The following is a 27,331-nucleotide window of genomic DNA, read 5'->3' as shown; positions in this document are numbered from 1 at the left end:
TCCTGTTGTTATCCAGCTGAGATTCATCACATTTTGCAGATTAGGAAGGAGATAAATTGTCATCATTAGATGTGTTTTAAGTTTTGATGTGCAAATAACAAGTAATGGTTAATTGTCCAAGGTGATAAACAGTTTTTTACATTAGTGCCCACTGTAGGGTTTGAATGTACAACATCACAATATACAGCCCAGGCACAATAGTTTAGAACAGTATATTCTAATAAATGTTTTAATATATTTAAAAATGTCTTATTTGTTAAACACCAAAAACAGCATCCAATTGCTCTTAGCTAGCCAATGGCTTTATAGAACAAAAACATAACCTTGATCTAGTGGCAGTACAGTTATTCTAATAATCAAACATTTCGGTGACACTCGTTGTCATAGGGGCCTTTTCCGGTTCTAAATGTTACAAATAACTAACTACAACAGAGCAAATGACTTGACTTTATATCATCTTGCTAAATATAGCATTGTCTTTAACTGTATTGAAGAGGCTATGTTAGTAGCTGTAAATACAAGAAGACACTTACCATTTGACCGATCTCCCCAGGATTTCCAGGGTCTCCCTGTGAGGGACACAACATATATTTAGTCCTAACTGTTAATAGGAAACATATGTGACTATGCCTATAAAATTAAGTATGGCAATGCAACGCAGCGTTCCTCATTCCCATCTCGGGAAACTGGGTTACATATGTAATCTTGAGACGCTCCTTTCGAGGGAACTTCAATGTTGCGTCATTGCATTGACACTATAGGAACATTAATACTTACTACACCATATTGAAAGACTTCCAAATTGTGAAAAGTATACACAAGAACAAAACTGCAGTTACAGGAATGAATCAACCCAAAAGGCCTTGCAATCCATGGGTTGAATTCACATACACACTGTAAAACCTAATGAATTAGAGCGGAGAGGACTAGCCTGCTCGCAGCAAAAACATTTTGCAAAGGCGCACCTCTTGCCAACGCCTTTGAGGCAATCACACTCAGAGTAGAATGGGCTCTGACGGCTAGAGACAGATAACTGTCTCTAGTTTTGGTAACTGTTTTGAAACCTCGATTATGCCCCCTAAAACAGACAAAATTGATCAGTTGTAACGTTTGGGGTGCACAGGAACAGGCTGAAGACTCAGAAGATCCAAATATAAACTTAAACTTTAATAATGCCATTCAGAATAAATAAAAGAAAGGGAAACAATCCACACAGCAGGCTAACATAACAGTGACTAGACCAAGACTGAGTGAACAAGAGGAACTTAAATAGGAGACAGAAATAAGATAATTAACTAAACACAGCTGAACAGAACTTAACTAACAAGGGTAACCTAGGAAACAGACAAGTGGCAGGAAACTAAGACAAAGGAACATGTGACAGGATGAAAACAACTGAAAGATCAACTAAACAGACAGACATGTGACATAACTCCCCCTTCCCGGAGGCAAGTGATCTGGGTCCTGACTGGCTGGGAAGCCTCCAGGGTGGTGCCAGTGCTCAGAAGACCACAGAGGCACCGGAAGTTCAGGAGACCACGGAGGTGCTGGAAGCTCAGGGGACCATGGAGGTGCCGGAAACTAAGGAGACCACGGCGGCTCAGGGAATTCAGGGAGCCACGGCGGCTCAGGCCCCTCAGGGAGCCATGGCAGTTCAGACCCTTCAGGGCCACCCTCTGTGTATGGGTAGCCACCCCCCAAAAATCTTCTTGGGAGACACTACGTACACTGGAGTGAGGACTGGAGACAGGAGGCGGAGTCCACTCTGGACTGGAGACAGGAGGCAGAGTGGCAGAGTCCACTCTGGACTGGGGACAGGAGGCAGAGTCCACTCTGGACTGGGGACAGGAGGCAGAGTCCACTCTGGACTGGGGACAGGAGGCAAAGTCCACTCTGGACTGGGGACAGGAGGCGGAGTCCACTCAGGACTGGAGACAGGAGGCGGAGTCCACTCAGGACTGGAGACAGGAGGCAGAGTCCACTCAGGACTGGAGACAGGAGGCGGAGTCCACTCAGGACTGGAGACAGGAGGCGGAGTCCACTCAGGACTGGAGACAGGAGGCGGAGTCCACTCAGGACTGGAGACAGGAGGCGGAGTCCACTCTGGACTGGAGACAGGAGGCAGAGTGGCAGAGTCCACTCTGAACTGGAGACAGGAGGCGGAGTGGCAGAGTCCACTCTGGACTGGAGACAGGAGGTGGAGTGGCAGAGTCCACTCTGGACTGGAGACAGGAGGCGGAGTCCACTCTGGACTGGAGACAGGAGGCGGAGTCCACTCTGGACTGGAGACAGGAGGCGGAGTGGCAGGCAGAGTCCACTCTGGACTGGGGACAGGAGGCGGAGTGGCAGGCAGAGTCCACTCTGGACTGGGGACAGGAGGCGGAGTGGCAGGCAGAGTCCACTCTGGACTGGGGACAGGAGGCGGAGTGGCAGGCAGAGTCCACTCTGAACTGGGGACAGGAGGCAGAGTCCACTCTGGACTGGGGACAGGAGGCAGAGTGGCAGAGTCCACTCTGGACTGGGGACAGGAGGCAGAGTCCACTCTGGACTGGGGACAGGAGGCGGAGTCCACTCAGGACTGGAGACAGGAGGCGGAGTCCACTCAGGACTGGAGACAGGAGGCAGAGTCCACTCAGGACTGGAGACAGGAGGCGGAGTCCACTCAGGACTGGAGACAGGAGGCGGAGTCCACTCAGGACTGGAGACAGGAGGCGGAGTCCACTCTGGACTGGAGACAGGAGGCAGAGTGGCAGAGTCCACTCTGAACTGGAGACAGGAGGCGGAGTGGCAGAGTCCACTCTGGACTGGAGACAGGAGGCGGAGTGGCAGAGTCCACTCTGGACTGGAGACAGGAGGCGGAGTGGCGGAGTCCCCTCTAGACTGGAGACAGGAGATGGAGTGGCGGAGTCCACTCTGGACTGGAGACAGGAGGCGGAGTCCACACTGGACTGGAGACAGGAGGCGGAGTCCACTCTGGACTGGAGACAGGAGGCGGAGTCCACTCTGGACTGGAGACAGGAGGCGGAGTGGCAGGCAGAGTCCACTCTGGACTGGGGACAGGAGGCGGAGTGGCAGGCAGAGTCCACTCTGGACTGGGGACAGGAGGCAGAGTCCACTCTGGACTGGGGACAGGAGGCAGAGTCCACTCTGGACTGGGGACAGGAGGCAGAGTCCACTCTGGACTGGGGACCGGAGGCAGAGTCCACTCTGGACTGGGGACAGGAGGCAAGTCCACTCTGGACTGGGGACCGGAGGCAGAGTCCACTCTGGACTGGGGACAGGAGGCAGAGTCCACTCTGGACTGGAGACAGGAGGCAAAGTCCACTCTGGACTGGAGTCAGGAGGCGGAGTGGCAGGCAGAGTCCACTCTGGACTGGGGACAGGAGGCAGAGTCCACTCTGGACTGGGGACAGGAAGCAGAGTCCACTCTGGACTGGAGACAGGAGGTGGAGTGGCAGGCAGAGTCCACTCTGGACTGGAGACAGGAGGCGGAGTGGCAGGCAGAGTCCACTCTGGACTGGGGACAGGAGGCAGAGTCCACTCTGGACTGGGGACAGGAGGCAGAGTCCACTCTGGACTTAAGACAGGAGGCGGAGTGGCAGGCAGAGTCCACTCTGGACTGGGGACAGGAGGCAGAGTCCACTCTGGACTGGGGACAGGAGGCAGAGTCCACTCTGGACTGGGGACAGGAGGCAGAGTCCACTCTGGACTGGAGACAGGAGGCGGAGTGGCAGGCAGAGTCCACTCTGGACTGGGGACAGGAGGCAGAGTCCACTCTGGACTGGGGACAGGAGGCAAAGTCCACTCTGGACTGGGGACAGGAGGCAGAGTCCACTCTGGACTGGAGACAGGAGGCGGAGTGGCATGCAGAGTCCACTCTGGACTGGGGACAGGAGGCAGAGTCCACTCTGGACTGGGGACAGGAGGCAGAGTCCACTCTGGACTGGGGACAGGAGACAGAGTGGCAGAGTCCACTCTGGACTGGAGACAGGAGGCGGAGTGGCAGAGTCCACTCTGGACTGGAGACAGGAGGCAGAGTGGCAGAGTCCACTCTGGACTGGAGACAGGAGGCAGAGTCTTCTCTGGACTGGGGATCAGTGTTAATTTCGTTGACGAATAATTTGTGTCAATTTTCGTCAACAACCTTTTTTCACTGACGAAAACGAGACGATAACTAAATAAAAACTAGAGATGGATGACAAAAAATATAACGAAAATCAACTGTCATTTTCGTCAACAAATAAGAACGAGACGAAATTGTTAGGGAGGGAAGAGATCCAGTCAGAACTGATGTCCTGTGTAACAGATGCGCACATTTGATTTGAACGGATCTAACCGCTGGAAAACACGGCGCTGTAGCGCGCTCTACAGGCTCACACATCCCCAATCCAGCGCTCCAGAACGGCTCACGATCAATGAATAACACACATTTATGCCAGGCAATTGTTTATGAACTAATGCTGATGAATAATGACAATGTTTACTTTACGATGTTTATATAGTAATGTGTTTTAGACGGTTTTAACAATGCATATTTTATCTCCTCATCTGAACTTGAATGAGCTCCTGCAACTGCAATAGTAAGGCGAGATTTCAAAATAAGAGTCCCAGTGTATTTCCAGCTGGTTTATAATTAAAAGTCACGCATTATATATTTGTTTTTGCTTACACAATAAACTGTATTTAATTTCATTCCCATTTAATTCGTAGTCAGGAGGAAAGACCAGTATTTGACACATATTAAATAAAGTATCAGGGTTATAATAGTTAACTAAAACCATAAAAAAAAATACTTGAAATTAAATAAATGTTAACTGAAATTAAAAAAATAAATAAACTTATTTGAAGCTTTAGCTTAACATGATATACTAACTAAAACAGAAATACAAAGTTATAAAAACTATATAGATGTTTTTAAAAACAAACAAAAAAGTGAATTGAGCTCTCTTTCGTGTATTTTTAATGTCAAAAACAAAATGATGTCAAAATGTCAGTTCAAGTTACAGTCGGTTATGTAATGCTTAAATGCTTAATGTATTACAATTTAACTAAACTCATTGTCTCTACTGTAGATTTAGTCGACTAAAACTAGACTAAAACTAAAAACAATTCAGGTGACTAAAATATGACTAAAACTAAATGGCATTTTAGTCAAAAGACTATGACTAAAACTAAATCAAAATATGCTGTCAAAATTAACACTGCTGGGGATGGAAGGAGAAGGAGTCCTCTCTGGACTGGGTATGGGCTGGAGCCCTCTCTGGACTCTGGTCACAGGCTGGACTCTGGACATGGACAGGAGACATCACAGGACTAAGGACAGGGACTGAACATGTCACAGGTTCAAACCAAAAGTCTAATAACCAGCTTTGCTCTGCTGGTTTCACGTCTGGTGACGTTGCCGCAGGCATGGTGGCGGCCATCTTGGCTGGAGTGGAATGGGGCAACTGAGGCTGAGTGGTCGTCTCACTGGATCGGCATGTGGAGGGTGCAGGTTGAGGGTGAGTTGGAGCACCCAAGCGAACTTGAGATGGGACTGGAAGAGGGATGTTATGCTCTTTAATTTCTTCAACAACAAAATCGGAACCATTAAGCCAGAGGATGAAATTAATGGACTCGACCAAGGACAAACAAGGCTCAGGAGACTAATAACTTCCTCATCCAGTCCCATCTGAAAGTAAGCAGAGAGCGTAGAATCACTCCAAACTCACCAGATAGGAAAACTCCACAAACTCCTCCACATACTGCTTCAGAGGACGACCACCCTGTTTGGAGGGAGAGGAGAATTTCTTTAGCCAGTTTTGTTGATGGTCTAGTCATCTGTAATGTTTGGGGTGCACAGGAACAGGCTAAAGACTGAGAAGATCCAAATATAAACTTAAACTTTAATAATGGCATTCAGAACAAACAGAAAAGGCAGAAAAACAATCCACATAGCAGGCTAACATAACAGCGACTAGACCAAGACTGAGTGAGCAAGAGGAACTTCAATAGGAGACAAAAAAACGAGATAATTAACTAAACACAGCTGAACAGAACTTAACTAATGAGGGTAACCTAGGAAACAAACAAGTGGCAGGAAACTAAGACAAAGGAACGTGACAGGATGAAAACAACTGAAAGTTCAACTAAACAGACAGACATGTGACATCAGTTTTATGCAGCGCTGTTCACTACACGATGCAAAGAGACGTCACTTCAGAGCATAAAGTCTCTGAGTAGAGGGAGCCCTAGCATTAAGAATGATATCAATGAGCCCTAGCATTAAGAATGGACAGAAAATCCTGACTCTCTGTGGTCATTAAAAATCCCAGGATGTTCTTTGAAAAGAGTAGGGTTTTAACCCCGGCATCCTGGCCAAATTTGCCCATTGGCCTCTGTCAGTCATTATGGCCTCCTAATCACCCCAATATATACTGATTGGATCTGTTTCCTTTCCACCAATAAGCTGGTGTGTGGTGGGTGTTCTGGCACACTATGGCTGCCATTGCATCATCCAGGTGGATGCTGCACATTGGTGGTGGTTGAAAGGATTCCTCCCTTCCATGTAGTGTTGTTTTAATTTTAGTTTTAGTCTAGTCTTTGTGTCAAGCTGTCATTTTAGTTTTTATTAGTTTTAGTCATGTTCATACTCTTTTGAGTCTAGTCAAGTTTTAGTCAACTAAAAGTCTGAGCATTTTAGTCTTATTTTAGTCAGAATTATCCATTATTATTTTCGTCTAGTTTTAGTCAATGAGAACTGATGACATTTTAGTCTAGTTTTAGTCAATGAAAATTGTATTTTAGTCTCTTTTTAGTAATGCAATTCTATTTAACCCAGTCAGTATAGTATAAGCACCTAGTAGTATAAAACCAAAATTGATCTTATTATATTATTGTTACCTTTTTAGACCCAATACATCCATTCCAGAAACAGACACTCTGATTTGAATTTACACATTTATTTTACTTTATTTTAGAGTACACACGTACACACACACACACACACACACACACACACACACACACACACACACACACACACACACACACACACACACACACACACACACACACACACACACCACATACATTTAAATAAAATGAATAAAAACATTGAGATGTCTTCAGGTTTGTGGTGTTTTTTCCTGTGATTTTGTGATTTTCTCCCCATCTTTTTCCACGACACATTCTGTTTTATTTTCCACTTGAATGCAATGAAAGTTTTTCCAAATGTCGTAATAAGAATAAGTGCATATTTATTTTATTAATAGGAAAATAATATCCTAATTATTAATTAATTATTTAAATCTGTTTAAAATTAGACCCACATTATAGTTAAAATGGTTTTCTGTCCAAAAGGATGTAATTTTATTCCACATGGAAATGAGCCGAAATAAGTGAATACAGCCTCATATGCGCTTATGAGGTAAACATAATGCTGCAGTTATTTTAAGATATATAATTGCTGCCGTTATAACGGCCCATTTCAAACGTTTACATGTTTTTTCTTTTCTTTTCTTTTTTTTGAGCGGTGATGAAATATCTTGCCAGCATTTCAGTAATAAAATTCTAGATCTTTAAAATGCATCCAAATGACAGTGAAGCGCAGCCGTACGGTGCTCTGCAGTGGCCAAAAAAGGATATAAACAGTGAATTTCGAAGTGATATATTCTTGAAAACTGTGGATTCGGACGGTAATTCAATTACCACACGACCTTAGTGTTTATCTAAAAACAGGAGGTAATTCGGCCGGGGATTTTTCCACGGGTGGTGGGAGAAAAAAGACTGATATTCTGGATTAAGACGACAATAAAATCACTGACTAGCCCCTGTAAATGATGAAAACACCTTACGACCGCAGGAGAAACAATTACCGTCCGAATAGGACTTACGAACCCCGACTGGCCGGCCATCGGCCCCTTTCTCTGTGTCAGACTTAACTTTGTTTGTTGTTGTTAACTCAACAACAGCCACGAGTGGGACTTGAAGAGAGTGACGTCGCCTGCGTCTGCGCAGCCCCTGAATGAGACGCACAGAAAATACTGCTAAATAATGATAATAACGTGACCAAACGAGACGAAATAACGTTATAAAATTTCGTCTCGTCACATTTTCGTCAACAAAAATTAAGAGACATTTTAGCATAGTTTTTATTTTATGAACCACATTTAGTCTCGTTTTTATTCGTCAACAATATTGCATTATACATTTAATTATAGTCATCGTCACATGACCAGCATTTACGTTGCGTCTCGTCTCGTTTTCGTCACGTGATAAAAGTTTGTTGACGATGATATTTAGTCATACTTTTCATTGACGAAAGCAACACTACTTGTAATGCACTTTGAGTGCTGAGAATTTGAAGGTCCTGGTGGGGTTTTATGTTGGTGGATAATTGACAAGTTTTCTGTCTTTTTTGTAAAAATAATTATGTTAGTTATGGACCATCAGAGCCCATTCTACTCTGAGTGTCAAAAGTGTTGTTAAAAACAGACTTTGTAAGCATGATCCTTCAATAGGAGCCATTGTTTCTAGAGCCATGTGGGTCACTGCATTATCATGCTTAACCTCCAGCTACTAACATTTTGATAGGTTTTGAATTTAGATATACTGACTGGGAGCCCTGGAACTCCCCGAGGACCATCTTTGCCTGTGTCCCCTGGGGGTCCCCTGGGGCCAGGGGGGCCTGGAGGCCCAGGAGGTCCTGGGGGCCCTGCTTGACCCTGGTCACCCTGTGGAAATAATAATGTACATATGTCAAACATTTTTAGTCAAAGTCAATGAATAAAACATACATTAATGGTGTTTGTATACAGTGAAAGGGAGTCATTGATAAGGTATCGAAGAGAACCTGGAGGAATCTCTCATATCTGACAGTAGGGGTGGGCAATAGGACCAAAGTCTTATTTCACGGTATGATACATTTTATTTCACGATACCGATATACATCTCGATATAGCTATTTTTATTTTATTTTATAAATTAAATAAGAACAAAGAAGGAAATTACAAACAGTAGGACAAATACAATAGAGCAAAGATACAAATTAAATAAACAAAATTTTTCAGCTACAGTAAGTTTACTTAACATTACTTAACGTTATTCAGTCCAGAGTATTGAGTGATTTACTCTGTCTTTTGTTGTTTGATTAACATTATGACGACATAGCAGTTTATTATGCTGCTGTCCCTTTAAGACTGAATGCATGGATCCAATTTACTGACACAAATCCGGTTTTCATCCAACTGTTTACGTTCATTTAAGACATAACCGACTAAGTTTACATCAGTGTTCCACACAACGGCATTATGACATTATTGTGCATCTATCTGATCATTCAAGCGCAATAAGACACGAAAGAGAACTGAATTCGCAATCCCATGCTGTCTGAGAGAAACCGCTTTTTGTGCGTGCACTTCAGGTGTATGTCAGTCAGCACGAGCACCAACCGCACAGAGTTCTTTTTCACAGCTTATTGCGCTCAATATTAAGCACGTCCCACTCTTTACTTTCTCATTCATGCATGTAACTTTATCACTCTTAAGTGTACAGTAAGAAGTACTGTGCTACATGGATATATTTGCATTCCGTGAAATGAACGATATAGTGAAATCTCTAACGATAGGCACTTTATACTGTGGTCACGATATATACCGTCATACCGCCCAGCCCTACCTCACAGTATTAAATCAAATCATTTTAGCATATGGCTGCAGATGTATTATTTTCTCTCTGTATTAATCCAATCAGTTATGATGATACAGTTCAGTTTCACTCTGAGAGTTCACAATTTTGCAGCATTATTGATTATTTCCAGATTCTTTCTAACCATACATTGTAATTTGAATGAGGTCACTCATCACAAAGATGGCTAAGATGACAGAACTCAGAGCCTCCTCTTTTTTTGCTGTATTACAGTATATATTCATATAGATATAGACAGTATATATTCATATTATATATTCATAGAATATAGAAAATATATTATTTATTTATTATTATATATTTAACAGTGATTTAGTGTTTTTAATTACATAAAAGTAATTGGTAACTTTTGGTACTTAAAGCCTTTATGTATAAGGCATTATAAAGGTATTCATAATGTATGGTATAATGCATTATATCTTTTCATAAGTAATTATAACCAAAGTTAAAGTGCATTATAATATTCACAGATTCCTTGTAACATCTGAAGATGGTTTTTTGATGTGTGTGAATGCATTATACTTTCTAAAAGTGTGTTATAAGTTATTATAACTGTAGTTACAATTATTCATTAGACCATTAAATGCATTATAAAAGGTGCATTACAAGGCATAATTAATGCATTAAACATGTATAATGCATTATACATAACTTTAGTAAAGTGTTACCAAATAATTATAAGTATAATTCAAATTTAATGAAAGTAGAAATTTAATAATTGCAAATGCTAATATAATTAATTTTAATTGTTTGTTACTAGTCCAGCTGAGGACTGGGGTAAAAGCAAAAGAATTGAGAGCAAATGATAATGAAGGGCCAAAGATAAGAAGCCCAGTCTGACGAAGCAGTGTGAGAGAACAGAATGAGGACAAGCACTACCTTAATGAGTCGACGTTTAATGAGTTGTTGATCAGCAGAAAGGAAGCCATGATTTATCTTAGGGAAGACCATCTGAGCAGGAGAGTGAGGTCAAAAGGGGTCAGAGGTCAAAGTTAAGAAAGGTTGGAGAGGAGAGTTGCATGAGGTCCCGGAAAGAAGAAGAGGAAAGGGAAAAAGGTACAAAAATAGATTAGATTAAAGTAATTGAGTCAGAGGACCCAATCCAGTGCATTCATGCATTAGTAAAAGTTGACATTTTCCATGGTGGGAGCAATGGAAGTCTCAACTGCATTTGGCAGCAAAGCCTGTAATTACCACCTCATGGGTGGTAGGACACCTACCCTGACAGAGCCAGTCTGAAGAAACATGTCTAATTCTACTGACTGAAAGCACTGTCATCACACATTTCTTTGAAGCCAAGGAAGACTCCAGGAACTGCAAACACTGAAACCCATTATGCAGATTTATTTGTCGCTGTCCGTGCACTTCTAAATGAGATGTTTACATAGTAAAGCTATCTCAAGGGGGCACCTGGAACCAAAGATACTAGCTCCAAATCTTGCCACTTTAGTTTAGCATTTAATGCGTCTTTTTTTAGTTATTCCATTCATAGAATACAAGCACACAGTGGTCAGACTATTTGGTGGTTAGAAATATGAATCTAGTTTGTAATTGATCACGCATCACTGGTTTATTAGGGGAAAGAAACAGTTGCTCTGCTGTGAATGCATAAATTCCTGTCACCACACTGCATAATAATGACAACCCTGGAACTGGGAGAGAGGTGTCATAATGAGCGAAAGTTATTTTTGATTGGTTGAAATTAAATGGACTTATCAGACACAATTGTGTTTGGGCCAAGTCTGTCACTGCATGGGCACAGGGGACAAATGCGCTGTTGATATATCTCAGTGTGTGTATAATCCATAGAGTCTGCCTGGGCCGTTTGGCCAAGCCAACAAACCTTCACAGTCAGGATTTGATTGCTGTGTAATGCAGCCAGGGTGGGTAAACCAGATAGTCCCTGAGGACAAACAGCATAAAAATGGAACAATACAATCACAACAACACAGCATGACAATAAAAACCATACATTCCAAATGGGGCATGCGCTTACCTCTTTTTTGCATTTGTTTTTTATCCATTTGACACAAAATGCCAAGTTTAAAGGGATTTTCTAATTGAAAAGAGACTTTCACACACTGCTCTATTATGATTTGAAAATAATTTTGATGTTTGCTTAGCCAAACACAGATCATGGGTATTTCTTACTCATTTACTTTGGATTTGTGCTCTTGTATTGTGTAACAATATCCTTACATTTAAACTAATATTGTTTCTTGTGATACAGGACTTGCTATTTGATGCTTAACATCCATCCATCCATCCATCCTCAAACTGCTTTATGCTCTGCAGGGTCACCGGGGATGTTGGAGCCTATCTCAGCGTCTCGGTTCACAGGACAACCTGGATGGATAGCCAGTCCATCACAGGACACACACATTCACACCAACTGACAATATAGTGTCACACACATTAACACACTTTACACTGGGTCTTGGAATCCCAGACAAATTAAAGTTTGGTCTGCTCATGCAATCCCAGTGATACCAGCCTTTGCAACCGACACATTCAATCTAAAAAATATAATACAATGACATTTACAACAAACCTGTATTATTAAAAGTTTAAATACACTGTCAAGATAATGTGAAAAAATTAAATTGTCTGTTTTGTATTGTGCACAGGGAAATGTATTGGCACAAGTCATCTCCTTTGGAAAATAATCAATAGACTTTAGATTGGTTATCACGTGCATAATTCATCATGGCTTAAGATAATCATTATATTTAAAGTATACTAGCATTTTTTCATGCATGTGTGCAATTTTGAAAACATATATAACAAATATAACAAGAAATTCAAGTCTACCCCCAGATTAGAAGTGCTTCTGCAAACTGGGAAAGTTTACTGCTGTCTTCACCACAGGAGTTTAATGAATATTATTATGCTACATACATTTCAGCAAACTTATAAAACGATACGCTTTAAAGACTCTCAAGGTAAAACATTAACATAACAAAAATAGGCTACTTAAACGCTATTGGCTCATTTAGCGTGTCCTAACAACACCTCTAGCGAATCATTGGCTATAGTCATATCAAACAAAGCTAATACACAACACAATATAATACAATATACATATAAACTGCTATGCATAAATAACAGATAGAATATACTTGAGATGGGAAATTTTTTGTTTATTGTTATTATTGATATATTGTTGCATAATTTTGCTACATGGATTGCTACATGTGTATCCAGTGACACTTCTCAAACCGACTGCTAAACAGAAAAATCAGTTAGGTAACAATGTTAAATTCTTTATATAAATATTTCAATGAAGTTGAACATATATCTTCCCTATAGACCCCTTCATTGTTTGTAAATATCGTTGGGTGCGCGCGCAGCATGGGGTCAGAAAAACAACACAATCTACTGTTGTCATAGTGAAAGCGCTAATGTAAAGATAGTCTAGCATGCCACAGGTCACAATTATTGCCAGATATCAAACTTCACCTAACTATTAAATCAGTCTACAGTTTACAGAAAACATTGTGTTTACTTACCATGGCTTAACTCTACCGTTGTTGTCACAATGGCACTAGCCTGCGGCTAACTACTACCACTTTTTGTATCACTTTACTCTTTTTACCTTGGCTTAGTCACTGAATTTCAGAGCTCCAGGTAATGGACCAGTAGCTTAGGGTCGCTACAGAGGGCAAGTATTTATAAAGCACATATAAAACACAGACAATGACTAGAAATGCACCAATTTGTTTGTGCAAGATTAAATGAATATGCAAAAGCATCGTTAGCCATCTATTGGGGCAAGTTCTGTTGTTATCAACATTCAACAAGTCTGTGTTTCCCGAAACCATAGTGTGAACGAACAGTCTCAATCAGCAAACTTCTGTGGTTAGAAGCAGAGTTTCTTGTTTGCATGACATGTGGACTTAATAAATCCTTACCTTGAGCAAAATAAGCAAGCTGAAATTCAGTATGATCATATATTTTATTTCGAATACATGTCATTTGTCTTTCAATCTGCCAAGAGATTTAAAGCACCTTTTTTGAACGTGATACATGTATATACATGCATGTACGTACATGCCCCAGTAAGAACGAGCTTATGATTGAATCTGGAAATAAAGCAAAATAACAAGAAAAAAGAATTACTCCTCAGATACCATGTCCATAATTTATAGAAAAAAATCTATCATGAATTCGATCTCAAACTCATTGATTAAAAGCAGTTATTACTCCACCACCTGCGTGACATCATTAACACACCACACTCCGTTAAATAGCTTGCAGCACAGATGTCGTCAAAAAAAAAATATTATAACGGACGATCCTGCAGGAATCCTGAAAAATCTGACTCCACAACTGGTGCGATTTTCACAGTTCACGATGCAAATAGGGGTGGGCATTTTTGTCAATTTCTCATTTCGATCATCGATAGGTCTCAAAAACGAGTACTCGAGTACTCGGGGGCAGGGCATGTGCAGGGGGTGGGGCATGTCCGTCATTGAGATAATGAAAATACTGTTATGAAAATGGTTGTTGACAAATACAAACGTGACATGAAAACGGGTATATGAAAACATGAACATATGAAGCAAAAAAATAACTGCTAGATTATGATGCATAAATGTCTTTGAAAAAGAAACATCTTTATAAAATGACCGTCTCAAATAACCAAGTCAATAATATCGAGCATTGCCTTTGAGCTGAAACTGTGAAATAACACCACCCTGCAGAGCTTGCTAGCTGGTTAATAAACTCAACCAAACGCACCCTAAATCAATATTAATATGAAGATTATTATGAACCTATTACGACATAAATCAACACAAAAGGACGTGAATGCGCACGTGAACTTCAGCGTGCTGGATTTTACAGGCTAAGGTTTGAAACGGAACATTTTGAATGCGCTCTTCCCTTAAAAACGCTGATACACGGACAAAAAAAGCACATAGAAACAACATTTTATTAAAATAGTGTTCTCATTATAATGCTTTGACAGATTGACTCTGCACATCATGCACTTAATTTTATTATTCAAGTGTTTACAGACATCACTGCGCATTTTCGAACTCATAATGAAAAACAACTTTAAATAAACTAGATCTACTGTTAAAAAAAATGAGAACAGTATAGCACTGTTGCATTACTAATATCAATGATTCTGAGAAATAAATAGCCTATATCTAAAAAGAATATGACCGTCTCTAAACCATAATGTCGAGCATTAATGCATTTGAGCTGAAACTAAAGAGAATGAACAACAGCCGGTATAACGGCAGTGCTTTGCTAGCTTATTAAGCTCAACCAAACGCGTTTTATATTAGATTAGATTAGTAATCTTACAACGTGCATCTGCAGAAAAGGACGCGAATGCGCACATGAAATTCATGCGCTAGTCTGAGTGTTCTCGCTAGTTTCTCTGTGGATTTCCTTTAAAAGCTGATACACGGGGAACTAAACACAGAGAATTTACAGCATTCTATTTCCATCGTGTTCTCATTATAATGCTATGTAGGCTATGACAGATTGGCGCATCTTGCACTAACCATTTAATGATCACAGTGATTCCAGACATCACTGCAGTGCACGCCTCAGTTTCACTTTATTTCGCCGCGGTCTGAAGGTGTGCTGTATAACGCAAACCAATCAGACCTCCGGTACCGCGCAAAATGACGCAATAACCAATTAAAAAGAGACAAATACATTTTTTTAAAGTCAGGGCGATCATCGTTCTCATGATCGATGATCGCTGTCACGTTCGAGTACTCGATTACTCGACCACTGTTGCCCATCCCTAGATGCAAATGGACATTTTTTTCTTGACTAGAAATTCTCTGGGTAACATACAAGTCAATGGGTGGAATGAACTTTCTGACCCCAACATGTGCCCTGCGAACTGTGAATTTTCCTGTGACGTCACCCGTGAAGGGGTCTATAGATATGGGTTTTGACTTGGGGTGTGCCAAATGTGGTGTTATTACCAGGGATTTTAAGGTATGGTTGCTTGGTGCTTTTGTTTTGGAACCTTCAGAAAACTTGAACTACACTATTCTCAAAATTGACTTTGCTGACTCTATCGACTTCAAACAGGTGTAGCTTATCGTTTGTTATCTAATTCCAGCAAATCATACTTTTTTTTTTAGTGAAGAATGAAAATATCACAAAAAAATAAATTTTATTTTATTTGCTAAATTTTATTGTCAATAATCCAAAGTGAGCAAACAGAAACAATGACTTGACCTGAACAGACTTGACCTGAACAGACTTGACCAACAGCAGTTTATAGGGAACAATACTCAACAAGGGAACAAGGCAAACATGAGGGCTTATGCTGCCTTCACGTGCTATCGGAATTATCGTAAATACGAGTTTCCGAGGTAAAAATTGCACATGAACCCCCCCACATTCTGAAACTTGAATGGAATGAGCTCGTAATCACGACTTCAGAAGTTGGAATTATCCAATTTCCGATAGCACGCGAAGGCAGCATTAAAGACAAGTGACTTATGCTGCCTTCACGTGCTATCGGAAACTTCCTAATTCCCACTTTAGAAGTCGTGATTACGAGCTTGTTGCATTCAAGTGCTTTGTTGTCGGAGTGAACATGAATCATGGTTATTCTTGCCTATTTATTGGGAAAATCTTATTAAAACCAACATCATGTAGTCTCCCATGCACCGACAACCATATAAACATTCCAGATAATCCGCTTTCTGCTGATTCTGTAATTTCAGTCAAATGCAGGCTATTTTCGCTGAGTACCAAACATACAACACGCTTCATATGATTATTCTTACATGTAAATATGTACTACATTAATGTCAAGACAAGACGACCTAAAAAAAAACAATAAAACCACACCTGCCACAGTAGCCTAGTTCTCCCCGCCACCATGTTTAAAGCTTATGACACGCCCATCTCGGGAGTTGGGGTATCAAAATTATTTCCGAACTTCCCAGTGGTAAACATGACATCAGAGGGCGTTCATGTGCAATTTTTACCTAGGAAACTCGTATTTACGATAATTCCGATAGCACGTGAAGGCAGCATAAACAAGACACACCTGTGAACAATCAAGAAAACGAACCAATGACAGAGCTGAACTGAGAACACATGACAAAAACAACCATTGAGAACAGAACACATGAGGACAAGGGAATCAACATGACAATGGAGCACATGGCAGGATCACAATACAAACAGGAACATGTGTAAAACCCTACTCAGATTTTCACTTTATCGAGCTCTTTAGAGTGAACACACGGGTTCTTTTAGTTTGTCTCTCGACTAATTATGGGAACTCCTTTTAAACCCCAACTCACAATTCTGTAACCTCTTACTGACTAAAACAAGTATTTAACAACAGCAATATGGCTGCTTTAACTACAAAATTAAAATAAGGAAATTAGTGCGCGCACGCTTTTCCCCCCGCGTTGCAGGCCTGTAGCGTTGCTTGTGTGCGTCGTGGCCATTAAAGCAAAATCAAAAATGGCCGCTTCACTCCTGAGAGCAAAATAAAATGAACTCAAATACCTGGAAACCCCGAAGCTGTCCGTTGAACTCGGCAAATGAGTGTGACTCTCTTGGCTCCTCTCGTGAAGTTGTCCGTGGCCCTGTGTGTCCCACGTAGCCAGAGGCTATCTGGCTATCTGTTAACGATTTTCGCCTCAGAAACTGCAGCGCTAAACTGCCGTCTACAGATCTACACGCAAGGAAACGCTTCGGTTACTAACGTAACCTCGGTTCCCTAAGATGAGGGAACGAGTATTGTGTTTTGCTAAAACGCTTATGGGGAATTCCTTTCCTCGAGATATTGAAGCAAATTTTTATCCAAAAATACCTTTTACACGCAGTGCAGCTGCACAACTCTCAGCAGGAAGCAGCTGCGTGCTGATTGGCTGTGCCGCTGCAACTGCAGCAACCTATAGCGAGACCGCAGGGCGGGACGGACCAATCAGGTCCTTCTAAATTCCCGCCACAAGGGGCAACAGAATTTGCATAGCCAAGGGTATATAAGACCCCGTCTCGCAAGGTTAGTCAGGTTAATCGACTGAAGCGACTCCTGAGCAAGTAAGCAAGCAAGTAAGCAAGCACGGCAAGCAAAACGCAATACTCGTTCCCTCATCTTAGGGAACCGAGGTTACGTTAGTAACCGAAGCGTTCCCTTACGAGAGTACTCTCGTATTGCGTTTTGCTAAAACGCTTATGGGGGACCAATGCAAAACGCCGTGCTTGCTTAACGGCTCTAGAGCCGACGACACCAAACCCAGGCCAACCTAGGTGGGCCCGTAATATGATATCAATAAGTCCCAAATGAGCCAGACCTGAGTCGGGCCCTAAATGAGAATGAACACGATATACGTGTAATAATATAAAGTATAGACCAGACATAGTCGAGCCAGGAATAATGAGTGGCCAGATAATTTGAGCCGTATAAGGAATGTGCTTATGACTTATACAATATTTAACCCAGACCGGACTTTTCGAGCCTTAAGGGGTTAAATCTGTTTACACAGCAAGAAGCCCAGCTTGTAAGGCCGGAACATCTAAATTATAGAATCTGATAAAAGTGGACGGGGAGGCCCAGCCTGCCGCACAGATATCATTCAGAGAAATGCCAGTAGACCAAGCCCACGAAGAGGCCATGCCTCTAGTAGAATGGGCTTTAATGCCTAAAGGGCAGCTGAGATCTTTAGACTCATAGGCCAGTGAGATAGCATCCACTATCCAACGTGACATGGTCTGCTTTGTAAACGCGCACCCTCGGGTGCGGCCACCAAAGCATACAAAGAGCTGTTCAGTTTGCCTGTAAGCAGCAGAACGCTCTATGTATATCCTCAGCGCTCTGACAGGACAGAGCAAATTAGCATCTTCTTCATCTAACGGTGACGAAAGTGCTAAGAGTGAAATGACCTGTGCTCTGAACGGAGTTGAAAGCACTTTAGGTACATATCCATGTCTTGGTTTGAGGACGACTTTGGAGTCGTTTGGCCCAAATTCCAGACACGAGGTGCTCACAGAGAGCGCGTGCAGATCACCCACTCGCTTAACTGACGCGATCGCCAACAGAAAAGCGGTCTTTAGTGACAGGAGCTTTAAGCTCACCGAATGCAGAGGCTCAAATGCAGAGCTCTTCATGGCATCCAGGACCGTGGACAGGTCCCATATAGGGACTGAAGGGGGGCGAGGTGGGTGAAGCCTTCTAGCCCCTTAAGGAAGCGAACAATAAGATCGTTCTTTCCCAGTGACAGTCCGTTCACTTGAATGTGATACGCTGCTATAGCAGCCACATAAACTTTGAGCGTGGAGGGGGAACGACCCGCGTCCAGAAGCTCTTGTAAAAATGTAAGCACTTCTGACACTTCACAATCATGTGGGGTCAGACTTCGCGCTTTACACCAGTCCGAAAAGACTGGACATTTGCCTGAATAGAGCCGCCTGGTCGCGGGGGCTCTAGCTTCAGTAATAGTATTCAATACATTTTCAGAGAGGTTCTCATGTACCCGTTGATGGGCCAGACATGAAGCGCCCATAGATCGGGACGGGGATGCCAGATCTGCCGTTCCGCCTGCATGAGGAGGTCTCTCCTCAGCGGGATCGGCCACGGAGCTGCATCTGTCATCTGACTCAGTAGTGAGAACCAAGGTTGATTTCTCCAAAGCGGGGCTATTAAAAGCACAGCGCAATTGCTCTCCCTGATCCTCTCTATGACCTGAGGCAACATTGAGATTGGGGGAAAAGCATAAAGAGGAAGGTTGGGCCATTCGTGGGCCAACGCATCCTTGTGCTTGGAGAAATATATTCGGCATTGAGCATTGTCTTGTGAGGCGAAAAGATCCACTTTTGCCTCTCCAAACCTGCCCCAAATTGTCTGAATTGTATGTGGGTGAAGATACCACTCTGCAGGGGACACTTTGCCCCTGGACAGCATGTCCGGACCCAAATTCAAAATGCCTGGTACGTGAGTCGCTCTCAGCGAACTCAGATTGTGCTCTGCCCATATTAGGACTTCTTCCGCCATTGTGTGCAGATCGATAGATTTCAGACCGCCTTGGTGATTTATATAGGCTACCATCGACCTGCTGTCCGTTCGGACCAGGACATGGTGGTGCTTTATGTACGGAAGGAAAGCTCTTAGCGATAGCGTGACCGCTTTCATCTCTAGACAGTTTATGTGAAGGCTCTTCTCCGAGTCTGACCAGAGACCGGAGATTGGCCTGCCCTCGTGAAGGGCTCCCCAACCTAGGTTGGATGCATCTGTCAAGATAACTTTCAACTTCGTAACAGTGCCCAAACTCACGCCCGTCTTGTACCAGACGGGATTTTTCCAAAGAGCCAGAGCCAACACACAGCTGTGGTCTACCTTGATTTGCAATCGGCCCGAGAGCCATGCGTGAGCTGGAACGCGACAACTCAGCCAGTGCTGTAGGGGGCGCATGTGTAACAGACCTAGTCTGAGAACTGGCGCCGCCGAGGCCATGAGACCCAGCATCCTCTGAAAGTGTTTGAGAGGAATGCGTGCACCGGACCTGAGGGAAACCACTCGGTTCTGAACAGAGAGCGCACGCTGTGACGTCAGCCGCGCGCTCATCTGCAGTGAGTCCAATACTGTTCCCAGAAACGAAACTTTCTGTGTGGGAGACAATGAACTCTTTGCCACGTTGATTCTGAGTTCCAAAGCATTGTAAATGGTTGAGAAGCCAAGATCTGTGGTTTAATAACTGTATCTCTGACTGAGCTATTATGAGCCAGTCGTCGAAATAGTTGAGAATTCTCATTCCCCGAAGCCTCAGCGGGGTTAGCGCCGCTTCCATGCACTTCGTAAACGTGCGGGGAGCCAGAGATAGACCAAAAGGTTGCACCTTGTATACTTTCCCCTCGAAGGCGAATCTCAAGAATGGCCTGTGATGAGGGGCTATTTGTATGTGGAAATAGGCATCCTCTAGATCCACAGTGAAAAACCAATCTCCCGGGCGAATGTGCGCGAGGATTTGTTTCGTTCTCAACATTCTGAACGGGCGCTTCATAAGGGCTTTGTTCAGATGTCTGAGATCTAGGATGGGTCTGAGACCACCGTCCTTTTTTGGTAGTAACGACTGTAAAAGCCCAACTCGCTCTGTGAGGGGTGTACGGCTTCCACCGCTCCCTTTATTAACAGTTTTGATATCTCGGTTCGAAGCACGTGACTTGTGTCGCTTCTCACCATTGTCTCTTCCACGGCACACTGCCTACAGAGAAAAAGCTCTTTTTGTGACTCATATGGGTCGCCGTGAAAACGGCGTTTGTGCACAGGCTAGCGCGCTTGCTTGCGGGCTCGTTGGCTGTAAATGTGGTGTTCCCAGCCACCTTGAAGGGAGCTGGGGAACGTTTTAGAAGAGAGCGAGGTGGTACACCGGCCGAAGCGGGCGCTATCCACCTTCTCTTTACACCTCTGGCTAGGACGGCTTCGGAGGCTCAGGTTTCGATACATTGCTGGGTCGGGGACCTCAACGCTCCGGCGGTCTGCTGCGGCTCGTAGAGCGGGAACGCTGTCCGGGCTTAGAAGCCGCGCGAGGCTGGTGAGCTGATGGCGCCGCCTTGGTGGGCTGGGCTGGTCCAGCTTTAGCGTGACGGCTAGCGGAGGAGCTTGAACACTTAGGCAGGAAATGTCGCATTGCCTGCGAAGCCTTCTGTGCCTCAGTGAAGTGCTCTCTGAACCCAACCACGGCGGGACCAAATAATCCTGAAGGCGACATGGGCGCGTCCAGGAAAGCGGTCTTGTCCGCGTCCTTCATTTCGGTCAGGTTGAGCCACAAATGGCGCTCCAAAACCGTGCCGATCGCCTGAGCGTTGGCCTTGGTGGCGCGCAGGGCCAAGTCAGTGGCGCCGCGCAGATCCTTCAGAGCCTCGTTGTCAGGAACAGACTCATCCAGGGAACGGAGGAGTTTGGCCTGGAAGACCTGAAGCACCGCCATCGAGTGTAGCGCTGACGCCGCCTGGCCGGCGGAGGCGAATGCTCGACTGGCGAGGCTGGACGTAGTGCGGCAGGCCTTAGAAGGGTGCACAGCCTTTGACTGCCATCCTCTGGCAGAGGGCGGGCAAAGGTGTGCAGCGACGGCTTCCTCAAGGGGAGGAAGGGCTTGGTATCCTTTTTTCTGAGCGCCATCAACCACCGAGAGCGCTGAAGAAAAAGAGGATTTGGCGCGAGAAGAAAATGGCGCCTTCCACGACTTTGTTAGTTCCTCGTGGACTTCTGGGAAGAAGGGAGCGGGTCTTTGAGCGGTCGGTTGAAGGCGGTTCTCGAAAAACCACTCATCCAGTCGGCTTCTTGTGGGCTCCTCGGGTTGAGACCAGTCAATACAGAAGGTATTTAAAAGGATATGTGCCGGATGGCGCAGCTGGAAGGCAGGCTGAAGGCGGAGAATCCGACGTCCTCAGACTGCAGAGTTCCGCTGGGTGCGTGTCGACGGCAGGCTTCGATCCGGAGCTCAGCGATAGCAGTCGCTGAAGAAGAATTAATCTGACTAACCTTGCGAGACGGGGTCTTATATACCCTTGGCTATGCAAATTCTGTTGCCCCTTGTGGCGGGAATTTAGAAGGACCTGATTGGTCCGTCCCGCCCCGCGGTCTCGCTATAGGTTGCCGCAGTTGCAGCGGCACAGCCAATAAGCACGCAGCTGCTTCCTGCTGAGAGTTGTGCAGCTGCACTGCGTGTAAAAGGTATTTTTGGATAAAAATTTGCTTCAATATCTCGAGGAAAGAAATTCCCCATAAGTGTTTTAGCAAAACGCAAAACGAGAGTACTCTCGTAAGGGAACGGCAGCCCGCGAGCTCCTTTTAAACCTGCGCGCGCGCATGACATCTCCTCTGCACGCAAATCAAGCCCTTGCGAGCTTGGACACGACTCGCAGCACGCACGTCATCATTCCCCACGCTCGAGCTTCTATTTTGCTCGTGCAAAAACTTTTTATTTTTGTCAGTCGTGGGGCGGGACTTTTACTTTATTTCATTGTAACCTGAAATGTCATTGGTCAATCCCGTTTTTCCGGAAGTCAGTTGTGAATGAACGCCTTTTGTAAAACATGCAAAAGACATGGCTTCATATACGGACCAGATGCAAGAGAGTTAAACTTTATTTACTTATTTACATATAATATGTCCTTACCAGATACTATATTGACTTTATTTATTATTTTTATGGAGCTGTAGCTACTGGGGAAAATGAGAATACATATTGCTGTAGTTCACTGCTACATTACCACTATACTTCCACTAAATCTATGTTGTTTACCCAGCCACAATTATATCACTTCAGAAATGTGAAAAGTGTCCATTAAATAGTTGTAACTATGATTCTAAATTCAAAATTGCTTTTTGTTATCTGTCACGGAACGCTCAACCACGCCTCCTTCTGGTTTCACCAGATCTCTCTCTCCTGCGTATTAAGACTGCATTTCCCTTCCTTGCTCCTCTGCTAATTATTAGTTCATTATTATCACCTGTGGACCCTCAGCTCACCTTTATCTGGACTGCTCTGCTCATTGTTCATTTGTGAAGTCTTGATTTACCCTTACTCTGCCTCTGGCTTATTCCTTGTGTTTGAACTTTATGACTGCCTATCTCTGTTGGCTTACCTGTGTGAATAAAGTCTTGCAAATGGATCCGAACGCTTCAGCCTCTTCGTCACAGAAGACTTCACCAAAACAGGATCCAGCAGATTTTCATCGACTGGCCTCCGAGGTATCCTCTCAAGCTGAGGTGCTGCTCACTCATCAACAACAGCTGGTGAAATTAACAGCTCTCACCGAGGAGCTTGTGAGATCGGTCCGAGCCCTTACCCCGCCGAGCGCGGCTAAGAATCCATCTGCACCTGCAGCCGTTCCCCCCGCCGTGAGTAACAATTCAAACCATCCAAAATTATCCCTTCCCGAGAAATTTGATGGCTCACCTTCTGCCTGTAAGGGATTTCTGTTGCAGTGCAGCTTGTATTTCAACCAGCAGACACAGTCCTATTCCACTGATGCGAGCCGAGTTTCCTTCATATGTTCCCTACTCACTGGTCGGGCTCTGGAATGGGCTACTGCGCTCTGGTCTGGAGGTCAGCTCTCTTTTCCCTCTTATAATGAGTTTTTGACCCAATTTCGAGAAGTATTTGAACACTCAGCAGGAGGAGAGGATCCAGGAGAACTTTTGCTTACGTTACGGCAGGGAAGGTCTACCGCAGCAGACTACACACTCTCTTTTCGGACCCTGGCAGCCCAAACTGGATGGGAGGAGGAACCTCTAAAGCTCCTGTATCGCAAGGGATTGAACCCGGATCTCCAGGGAGAGCTGGCATGCCGCGACGACGGTAAATCCTTGAATCAAATCATGGAGCTCGCTATCCGCCTCGACAACTTGATTCGCTCCCGACGCACACCTCTCAGGACCAGCTTCTTTGAGTATGCTTCCTCTAACGCGGAGTCGGAGCCCATGCAGATTGGTTACACACGCCTCTCTACGGCGGAGCGGGAGAGGAGACGCCGAGATCATCTCTGCATGTATTGCGGAGAGGCGGGACATCTGAGGGCCACATGTCCGGTTAACCCAGTGCTCAAGAGGTCTACTGCGGTGAGTTCGAATCCCTCTTCTAAGTTATTTCATGTGGATTGTTCTTTGAAGTTTAATGGACAGACTCTAAATGTAAAAACCTTGATTGATTCTGGTGCTGCTGGAAACTTCATCGATCTTGCATTCGCCAAAACTCTTTGTGTTTCTCTCCTCGCATGTGAGCCTGGTGTAACAGTGGAAGCGCTTGATGGGCGCCCCCTGGGGTCAGGAGAGGTGCAATACACCACACAACCTCTAACGCTCAGCATCGGGACACAGCATTCTGAGACCATCCAGTTATTCACGATTCATTCGCCTATGTATCCCATAATTTTGGGGCTTCCGTGGCTGGAGAAACATAACCCCCAAATTTCCTGGTCTGAAGGGAGGATATCCCGGTGGTCCGCATTCTGTCAGAGCAACTGCATGGTCGCTATCCAAGGTACTGAACACCACAGCGCTTCCCTCAAGGGAGTGGATTTTCAGAGAATTCCCCCAGATTATCACGACCTAGCTCTGGCTTTCAGTGAAGCTGAGGCTTCTCATCTTCCCGCTCACCGTGCTGGCGACTGTGCTATTGAGCTTTTGCCTGGAGCTGTACCTCCACGTGGAAGAGTTTACCCGTTGTCACAACCTGAAACAGAGACCATGAGGGCGTACATTGACGAACAACTGGCGAAAGGTTTCATCACTACCTCTACATCTCCGGCTTCCGCCGGATTCTTTTTTGTCAAGAAGAAGGATGGGGGTCTTCGGCCGTGTATTGATTATCGTGGTCTTAATGAAGTGACAGTGAAATATCGCTATCCTCTCCCGTTAGTTCCAGCCGCCCTGGAGATGCTCCGTACCGCCCGCTACTTTACCAAACTGGATTTGAGGAACGCATACAACCTAATTCGCATACGGAGGGGTGACGAGTGGAAAACTGCGTTCTCTACTACATCCGGGCACTACGAATATCGGGTAATGCCATTCGGCCTTTCTAACAGTCCTTCAGTTTTTCAAGCTTTTGTAAATGAGGTGTTCCGAGACATGTTACAGCAGAGAGTTATTGTCTATATTGATGATATTTTGATTTTCTCTGATTCCCTTGAGGAGCATGTCCAAGATGTGCGAGCAGTCCTCACGCGCCTGATTGAGAACCAGCTTTATGCCAAGCTCTCCAAATGTGAGTTTCACCAGACGCGTATCTCCTTTCTGGGCTATGTCATCAGTGCGGACGGAGTCTTGATGGATGACAGCAAGGTCAGAGCAGTGGTGAATTGGCCCCAACCTTCCTCTGTTAAAGAGTTGCAGCGCTTTTTGGGCTTTGCCAATTTTTACCGCAGATTTATCCGCAATTTCAGCGTAAATGTAGCACCGCTCACCTCTCTGCTTCAAGGAGGGGGGAAATTCTTTAAGTGGACAGCGGATTGCACCGCGGCCTTTGCTCAGCTCAAGGAGAGATTCACTTCTGCTCCTATCCTCCGTCACCCGGATCCTGAGAGGGAGTTTATCATAGAGGTGGATGCGTCTAACACAGGAGTGGGGGCTGTCCTGTCACAGCGGTGTGGTAAGCCTGCGAAAATGTTCCCGTGTGCCTTTTATTCTCGCAAACTCAACTCTGCAGAGCGCAACTATGACGTGGGTGATCGTGAACTTCTGGCCATGAAGACCGCCTTTGAGGAGTGGAGACACTGGCTGGAGGGAGCTCGTCAGCCTTTTACGGTACTCACTGATCACAGAAATCTAGAGTATATCAGATCAGCTAAGCGCTTAAACGCTCGCCAGGCTCGTTGGTCTCTGTTTTTCTCTAGATTTGATTTTAAGATCACCTACAGGCCAGGTTCTCAGAATGGCAAAGCTGACGCCCTGTCTCGACAGTTCGACGGTCCTTGTGAGGAATCTAAGCCTGAACCCATTATTCCCACTACTCTAATCGTGGCTCCTGTTCAATGGGACATTATCACTGAGATCACCGCATCCCTAAGTAATCACCCTGCTCCGCCAGAATGTCCCGCGGATCGTCTCTTTGTTCCGCCCGGGTTCCGCCACCGTGTGCTTCAGTGGGTTCACTGCACTCCCAGCGCCGGTCATCCTGGTATCGCTGCTACCATACAGTTAGTTTCCAATCGCTTTTGGTGGGCTTCACTCCAGTCTGATGTCATAAAGTTTATTCATCAATGCTCTGTTTGTAACACTGTGAAATCCTCTCATCTCAAACCAGCTGGACTGTTACAACCTCTGCCAGTACCACAGCGTCCCTGGTCGCACATCGCAGTGGATTTTGTGACTGATCTACCTCCTTCCCAGGGGTTTACAACTATTCTCTCCGTGGTGGATCGTTTCTCTAAGTCCTGTCGTTTCATTCCTCTGACCGGTTTGCCCACGGCTTTACAGACAGCCGAGGCTCTTTTCAACCAGGTGTTCCGTCTCTTTGGTCTGCCCGAGGACATTGTCTCTGACCGCGGTCCTCAGTTTACCTCCCGTGTCTGGAGAGAATTGTGCTGCAAACTAAATATCAATGTCAGTTTAACTTCTGGTTACCATCCTCAGGCCAACGGGCAGGTCGAACGTCTAAACCAGGATTTGATTCGATTTCTGAGAACTTACTGCCACCAGAATCAGCAGGACTGGAGTCGCTTCCTGGCCTGGGCTGAGTATGCCCAGAATTCTTTGTTAAAACCTGCCACTGGTCTAACCCCTTTCAAATGTGTTTTAGGGTTCCAACCTCCCCTCTTCCCGTGGGCTGGGGAGCCATCCGACCTCCCAGCAGTAGATGCGTGGCTTCAGCGCAGTGAGGCCACCTGGGATGCTGCTCACGTCCACTTGCAGCACGCCATACGCCGTTTCCAGCATCATGCAGATCGGAGGAGGCGCGAGGGTCCTCGGTACCGACCCGGTCAGTGGGTGTGGCTCTCTGCACGAGATCTCAGGCTCAAGCTCCCAAGCAAGAAACTTTCTCCTCGTTTCGTCGGACCATTTAAGATCCTTCGTCAGATAACTCCTGTTTCTTTTCGTTTGGAACTTCCTGCTCATTACAAGATCTCACCCACATTTCATGTGTCCCTTTTCAGACCCGCTGTCGCTCCCAGGAGAGAGAGGAGCCGGGAGGAGGTCGCTCCT

General features: G+C 44.8%; 1 protein-coding gene across 1 annotated transcript in view; it reads right to left on the bottom strand.

Annotated features, from left to right (window-relative positions):
• The window catches only part of col25a1 (collagen type XXV alpha 1 chain), a gene marked incomplete at its 3' end in the record, with an annotated part of 823,527 nt that overhangs the window by 216,718 nt on the left and 579,478 nt on the right, over positions 1-27,331 (bottom strand). Inside the window, exons 7-10 of the mRNA XM_079803471.1 lie at positions 11,531-11,590; positions 10,567-10,638; positions 8,598-8,714; positions 534-569 (exon numbers count right to left, since the gene is read on the bottom strand). Of these exons, the coding sequence (XP_079659597.1) occupies positions 534-569; positions 8,598-8,714; positions 10,567-10,638; positions 11,531-11,590 (285 nt within the window). The remainder of the gene's footprint in view (positions 1-533; positions 570-8,597; positions 8,715-10,566; positions 10,639-11,530; positions 11,591-27,331) is intronic.

The sequence above is a fragment of the Gobio gobio genome, assembly GCF_949357685.1.
Source record: "Gobio gobio genome assembly, chromosome: 2".
NCBI lineage: Eukaryota > Metazoa > Chordata > Actinopteri > Cypriniformes > Gobionidae > Gobio > Gobio gobio.
Note: the sequence above shows the minus strand (reverse complement) of the source record. Positions and strands in the feature narration are given on the sequence as shown.